A 7,750-nucleotide genomic window follows, 5' to 3' on the forward strand; every position below is an offset into this window, starting at 1 on the left:
TAGAGATTTCACTTTCCAATACTGTCCTTAGTGATCGGACACCCATCTTGATGGGAAGGACTACTTTCATCCCATACACTAATGAATAAGGAATGGCTCCTGTGGAAGATCGAATTGATGTTCTATACCCCCAGAGTGCATAGGGCAACTGTAGGTGCCAGTCTTTGTAGTTCTTTGTGCTCTTCTTCAAGATTTGCCCTATGTTCTTATTAGCAGCCTCAATTGCTCCATTAGTTTGAGGGCGGTAAGGTGAAGGCTTGTGGTGCTAAATGTTTAATTGTCGTAGAAAGTTTTCTGTTTCCCCTTTGAAATGCTGCCCATTGTCAGAGATAATTTCATGCAGTACCCCATATCTGCAAATGATATTGGTCTGAATGAACTGAACAACTTTCTTTGAATTCAAAACTTTGTATGAGGTAGCTTCTACCCATTTAGTAAAGTAATCAATGGCTACAAGTATAAATTCATGGCCATTGGATGCTTTAGGGTGGATCTTCCTAATAATGTCTATTCCCCATATAGAGAATGGCCAAGGCGATGTCATGGTATGTAGTGGCATGGGTGGCATGTGCTTCAGATCTCCATGGACTTGGCATTGATGACATCTTCGAACATGAGCCGCACAGTTGGCTTCCATAGTGGTCCAGTGGTAACCCTGTCTCATTATCTTCCTTGATAACATATGTGCATTCATATGTGGCCTATAACTTGACTTATGAACCTCTTCAATTATCTGTTGTGCTTCCTTGGTAGTTACACAAAGGAGATGAATTCCATCATATGATCTTTGGTAAAGCCTTTCACCACAAATAATATAATTAGTGGACAACCTCCGAATGGTTAACTAATCATTCTTGTCTGCAGACTCCGACTATGTTCCATCCTTGAGGTATTGTATGGTGTCTGAATACCATTCACCTTCCCCATCCTTTCCTTCATCTTCTTCTACTATTATGCAGTAGGCTAGTTCTTCTTTTTGTTCCAACATTATAAGTCTAGCTTCATCTTCTTTTGGCTCATCCATCATGGATGTCATGGTTACTAAAGCATCTACAATTTGATTCTGCATCCTCGGCACATACTGATATTGGATCTTGCTAAATTTTGATGACCACTTTTGTAGACATTGATGATAAGGCATAAGCCTCTCTTCTTTGATCTTCCATTTATTCTGTACCTGAGAGATTATTAGAGTTGAGTCTCCATACACCTCCAACTCTTTCACTCCTAGGCTTAAGGTTGCTTGTAGGCCCATGATGCAAGTTTCATATTTTGTGGCGTTGTTGATGGCAGGGAAGTTGAGTCTGGCAGAAAATAGGATGTGTGCCCATTTTGGAGAAATTAAGAGAACTCCAATTCCACTTTCATTTTGATTTGTTACTCCATCAAAATATATCTTCCATGATTCTACTTCAATCTCCATGGTGTCTTCATCCAAAAAGTCTCCTTGAATCTCTTCAGCTTCTTTTGGTGAACAATGGGCTAAGTGATTGGCAATTGCTCTTCCTTTCACAAATTTCTGAGTCACATACCTAATATCGAATTCTGACAAAAGCAAAACCCATTTCACAGTCTTCCCATCTTGCACAGTTTTTCCATTAAATACTTCAAAGGATCCATTCTTGCAATCAACAGAACCTTGTAAGCTAGCATAAAATGTCTAAGTTTACGGGTTGCCCATATGAGTGCTACACATGTCTTTTCTAATGGTGAATACTTCTCTTCATAAGGCATCATCTTCTTACTGATGTAGTATATGACATTCTCCTTTCTAGTCTCCTCTAAGTATTGTGTAAGTAAAGCCCCTATCACTATATCTATAGTGGTAAGGTATAACAACAATGGATTTTCAAGAGCTGATGGAACAAGTATTGGTGGTTTCATTAGATAACTTTTGATCTTCTCAAAGGCTTCTTGGCATTGTTCATTCCACATGATTGGGACCTCCTTCTTAAGCAGTCGGAAGATTGGTTCACATGTCATAATGAGTTGAGCTATGAACTTGCTGATGTACTGCATTCTCCCCAAAAATCCTCGGATCTCCTTTTTAGTCTTTGGAGGCTTCATTTTCTATGATTGCCTTGATTTTGTCAGGATCAACTTCTATTCCCCTCTAGCTTACGATAAACCCTAACAGTTTTCTAGATGTGACTCCGAAAGTACACTTCTTCTTATTCAACCACAGCTTATAGAACCAAATTCTCTCAAAGAACTTCCTCAAAGCTAGTATGTGCCCTTCACAGTCATTGGACTTTACTATCATGTCATTAACATAAACTTCTACTTCCTTGTGGATCAAATCATGCAACAAAGTGGTGGTTGCTCGTTGGTAAGTAGCACTAGCATTCTTAAGGCCAAATGGCATGACCTTGTAGCAATATATCCCTTATGGTGTAATGAAGGAAGTCTTCTCCATATCTTCTGGAGCCATCTTAATCTAATTGTATCCTAAAAATCCATCCATAAATGAAAGTAGCGCATGCCCTGCTGTGTTGTTAACCAGGACGTCAATGTGAGGCAATGGAAAGTCGTCTTTTGGGCTGGCCTTATTCAGATCTCGGAAATCTACACACATTCTGACCTTCCCATCCTTCTTTGGTACCGGAACCACATTAGCTAACCACTCTTAGGAATTTTGTATTGTACTATTTTTCTACTTTTTCTTTGATCTTGAGAGTCCATTCTAGCTTCATTCTTCTCAACTTCTACTTGGCTAGGTTTATGGTTGGATCTATTGGAATGCAATGTTGTACTATATTTGTTTCAATCCCAGGCATGTCTTCATATGACCAGGCAAAGATCTCTTTGAACTCTGTCAGCAGTGCCACTAATGCATCTTTCTCTGAGGCGGTTAGGGTGTTGCCCACTTGGATTATTTTGGGTTCATCATCAGTTCTTAGGTTAATGAGTTGGGTTTCTTCTTTTATAGGTTCTAGGTATCCATGTTTTAATTCCTTATTATTAAGAGTTTCTTTACCAATTTTTAGAAATAAAAACATTCAAAGCCAACAAATAAGTAGAATTAGAAATCATATTAAAAGGGACAAAGTTTTTAACAGACTCAACAGACTTAACTGGAAAACTATCACAAATAGACTTAACAGGAACTAGCAGAAATAGACTCAATAGGAATAGAAACAATGTTTTTGGCAGGAGAGACTGGCTCTACGGTCTTGATTTTCCTCATAAAGTCCTCCATAGGGTGGATGGCTCCTTCCCATGCCCAGTTCTTCAACTCAGTCTTGGCTTCCATCATTGCAGGTGGCTCCCAGTAAGTTTCTTCTTCCCTCAGCATTAGTACCGTAGGATCTACATCCATATAATCTGTAGCTTCTTCTTCAACCTCCATATCTATGGGCTTGTTTGTCACTAGAGCATCCAGGTGCTCTATGCCATCCATCCATTCATCAAATAGCTCTTACTTTCCTTTGTTGCCCAAATCAATGGGTTGAGGGAGATGCTCTGGCTCACTTCCTTCCATTCTCTCCTCATTATGTTCAACATTTTCAAGTGTCATGACCCTAAGACTGTGGACCATCAGTTTTTGGTCTAGAGCGACCAACATGGCATCTATGTCATCATGCTCTACAGTATGTAAGGTTGGTGTACTTGGTTCTGACTCATAATACGACTCCAATTTCGGAACCTCTCTTCCATGCTTGTCATACCTAGGGCCAGACCTTGAGCTGACATTGGTGATATCACTCCAATCTAAAAGATGCCCATAGGGATATTCTTCGTGATACATTTGGTTGGCTTGTGCATTTTCCTCTCTTGCATCCTCTAACACATTTATCAGCCCGTATTGATCATTATCAATGTCATTCCACCTGTTAGTTTCAGTATCATCTTCAATTTCTTAATTATAGTAATCCATATCACTGTCATATTCCTCATAGATTAGGTCTGCATCTTCATCTTCTCTATCACTAGGGGGTTCACCCCAATCGTCTTCGCTGTATGGGCTATCATAACTTCTGTTGCTGTTGTCATCACTATTGGTGCTGCTGTCATCATCACCATGTCCACCATCATTGCTGCTGTTGTCACTACTACTATTACTCTTGTCTTCACTTCCATCTTCATCATCACTAAGGGCTACTCCCCCTTCCTCATCTTCATCATTAGCTTTTAGTTCATACGGGCTCTTCAACATATGCTGGAAGGCCTCCCAATATTCTTCTTCTTCTATGTTATAGATATGATCTCCAAGGAGCGTAGTCATGGCGTTAGGATCCATGTGATTAGCCCAATCAATAGGGACCTAGGTTGTATCTTCCTTCTTCAATTCTGGAGAGTTATTGTGACAATCTAGTAGTATCTCGAAATCGGGCACTATTGTCTTTGTTATAGGATCGAATCTCGGTTCTGGGAATCCCTAATAACATTGACTTTCTCCAGCTTTTACAAACTTCCCATTCAGTGTAGGAATGTAGGGCTTTAGATTCTAGAGGACAAGGAAGTCCTTTTGCTTTGGCCTTGGCTCAAGCCATCCTTCTTACTTCCATTTCCAACAAATCATCGTCAGTGGGCTTATAGCCTAGCCTAAAAGGTGGTGTGGTAGTAGGAATTGCCAAGTCTTGAATAGTTGGCTTCTTTATAGCTCTCCCCAAATTCATTCCAAGAAGGTAGTTCATTCTTCTCATCATTGCTACCACATTATTGTTACCATAAGGAGCAAAGTCTATTGGGATCTTCTCAACTTCTTCTTCTCTCTTCTCAAAACTAGGCCTCTCAATCTCAAAGCCATCCAAAGTCAATGACTCTTTCTTAGAATCAATACCGTAAACGGGTTTAGGCATAGTCAAAGTATCCCCATAGATGGTTACAATAGCTCCTTCATGTGGAAACCGAACCTTTTGATATAGGGAAGAAGGTATGGCTTTTGTGTCATGGATCCATGGTCGCCCAAGGAGCATATTGAAGCATGAGGCTATATTAAGGACCTGAAAATCCACCTTCTTGACCATCAGTCCGATGGTAAGCTCTAATGTTATGGTTCCCAGGACTTCTCTTCTACTGTTGTCGTATGGCCTCACATGTTGATCGGTAGGCACAAAGTCTTCAATACTCAAGCCAAGGCACTTGCGGTCTTTAAAGGACAGACATTCAAGGCACTTCCATCATCGATTAAAACCATTGGTATCCTTTTCCCCATGGAATCCACAGTGATATGCAACGGATCGTTGTGGTGCTTCCCTTTCTTGGTCAAATCCATGTCGAAATAGGAAATAATAAGCTCCCTATTTATGGACCCAATCATAGCATTCAGATCTTGGGAGGTTGTGGTTGTTGGGACTTGGATTTGGTTGAGCCAGTTTACTAGGTTTTGTCGGTGTTTGAATAAGGCCATGAGTAAACCCCATAAGGATATGTTGGCTTACGTCTTCTGTAGTTGCTTGAGGAATTCATCTTCTTCGGCAGGTGTTTGTTAAGTGGACTTGTTCAGAGCTTCAACCGGGTTATCGGTCTCTAAATGTGGGGGTTTGAAGTGTCTTCCCCCCTTGTGATATGGGCAATTTTGGTTGAATCATGGGGATTAGTGTCTCAAGGTTTGAAGTGTCTCCCCCCATTTGTGGATGTTTGGTTGTTTTCTTGGGGTTTGAAGTGTCTCCCCTAGTTTGTGGATGTTTGGCTGTTCTCTTGGGGTTTGAAGTGTCTCCCTCCATTTGTAGATGTTTGGCTATTCTTTTAGGGTTTGAAGTGTCTCCCCTCATTTATGGGTGTTTGGTTGTTCTCTTGGGGTTTGAAGTGTCTCCCCCCATTTGTGGGTGTTTGGTTGTTCTCCTATTCTAGTACTTCATTCCATATGTCATATCTTGTGACGGTAACAGAGGTTTTATCCATTAATTCTTTCCACGTCATCATGAAACACTCGGGGAGGTCATAGATCAAGTCGAACGGGTCTTCCTTATTATCTTCTTCGGTCATCAAGCAATTAACCCTTGGTCCTTTCCCAAAATTCTGATTGGACAAGGGATTGTTAGTGATGCTAGGCCTTGTAGGCGGCACAATCGCTTTATTGTCTATTAGGTCTTGAATTGCATGACCAAAGGCGAAACAACGATCAGTGTCATGACTAGGTACTTGGTGGTAGGCACATCTTTTATTCATATCAAATCCTGAGGGCAAAGGGTTTGGAATTGGTCTTGGGTCCAAGGGTTTCAGTAACCCTTTTACTTTTAGCTTATCAAACACTTGACTTATGGGCTTGTACAACTCATGAAATTCTCTCTTGGGTCTAGGCCCTTGGGGTATTTTCACAGGTGCAATGGGTGCAACCAATTGATAAGGATCATTTTTATGAATATTGGAAACCTTTGCAGTCTTAGAATTAGATCCTAGATTCTTTCTAAACCTTGGAAGGTCATCAGTCTTTATAGTACCATTGTTTATAACATCTTCAATTTGAGTTCTGACAGCAATTAAAGCCTTAAAATTGGGAAAATATTGTGCAAACATATATTTATGGTATACAGGCAATAAGTTCTTTACAACCATGGCTAACTGTTCTTCTTCACTCGGCCTACTTATCATCTGTGCTGCCTTGGCTCTCCACTTGGTGATGAAAGTAGAGAAGGATTCTTTCGGCTCTTGCTTGGTAGTCTGAAGGTCTCTTCTTGTGATGTCCACTTCCATATTGTACTTGTATTGCTTGTGAAACTCTCGGCAGATGTCCTCCCAACTTCTTGCTCTTGCATCATCTAGGTTGAGGAACCATCTAAATGCGACTCCGGTCAATGTGTTTTGGAACATCTAAGCAAGTACTTCCTTGGTCGCACCTAAGGGCTGCATAGCTCTCATATACATCTTCAGATGAGACTTTGGGCAACCGGTCCCATCAAACTTGTTTAGATTTGGCATCTTGAACTTGGGTGGCAACCTTGCATTGGGAAATAGGGAAAGAGAATCGTAATCCATAAGTTCCTCCATCTTGCGGGCTCTTCTAATCATCTCCTCCATTTTATTCATCCTTTCATTGATCTTCTTCTCACTCTCTAGGGCTGGTGGATTATGATCAGTATTATCCCCCTCTTGATTGCTCTTTAAATTCTGAAACTGTTGCATCATACAGTTCATATCTTCCCTCAGCTAAATCTAACTAGCTACCATAGTGTTTAGTAGCTGCTGGGTGTTCATAGGTTCCTCTATGTTTGGGTGTTCTCCCTCTTTTGCCATATTGCTAGAGGCTTCAAACTTCTTATGGCTTGAACTATCTTGGAGGTCAAAGATGGGGTTGTGATGTTACAGCAGTGGGGTCTCTTCTAAGCTTGAAGGCTTCAGTATTGTGATGGAAGTGACAGGCTTGGAGCTGGAGCTACTGGCTTGAGTGTCGGACTTTAGTTCTCTATGTAGCCTTCCTTCAGATCTTGACCAGATTCTAGACTGGTTGAGTTAATCAAAGCTAAGACCTGATCCACATCCATTAGTCAATCAAAAAAAACACACACAACATGCAATGGAATTTTAACCGAGACCAACCTAAGGATAGGTTCTAAGTCATTATGTTGTACAGTGGGTTTGTTATTTCATTGTTTCCTATAGCTAGGACACTACACCTCCCAACTTGTAATGTAATGAACATTGCGTTGGTCCAAATGGCATGGTTTGTCCATTATAGTCAACAGGAAATGATCCAGTGACTTTGGGCTATGCGTTGGTGAGTTCGCCACTAGGTACCCGAATCTAATGAAGACTAGTGATCCATGGTTACTACTACCACAAAATTGTTGAAAGGGGTGCATACATT

At 40.8% G+C, this 7,750-nt stretch overlaps 1 protein-coding gene across 1 annotated transcript; it reads right to left on the minus strand.

Moving 5' to 3' along the window:
- Positions 1–871: 871 nt before the first annotated feature.
- On the minus strand, positions 872–2,067 carry LOC126719691 (uncharacterized). The gene is made up of 2 exons (XM_050422221.1): positions 1,718–2,067; positions 872–1,646 (listed from the first exon to the last, which is right to left on the minus strand). Exons 1-2 carry the CDS (start codon positions 2,065–2,067, stop codon positions 872–874), a joined length of 1,125 nt encoding a protein of 374 aa, XP_050278178.1.
- Between the last annotated feature and the right edge of the window lie 5,683 nt (positions 2,068–7,750).

This window comes from Quercus robur, chromosome 3 (genome assembly GCF_932294415.1).
Source record: "Quercus robur chromosome 3, dhQueRobu3.1, whole genome shotgun sequence".
NCBI lineage: Eukaryota > Viridiplantae > Streptophyta > Magnoliopsida > Fagales > Fagaceae > Quercus > Quercus robur.

What these genes read in the sequence shown, in the direction of transcription:
- LOC126719691 (XM_050422221.1), bottom strand. Translation starts at nt 2,067, where the DNA reads ATGAAGCCTCCAAAGACTAAAAAGGAGATCCGAGGATTTTTGGGGAGA. An exon ending in ATGATGCCTTATGAAGAGAA is followed by an intron (nt 1,647 to 1,717) that starts GTATTCACCATT and finishes ATTTTATGCTAG; the next exon opens with CTTACAAGGTTCTGTTGATT.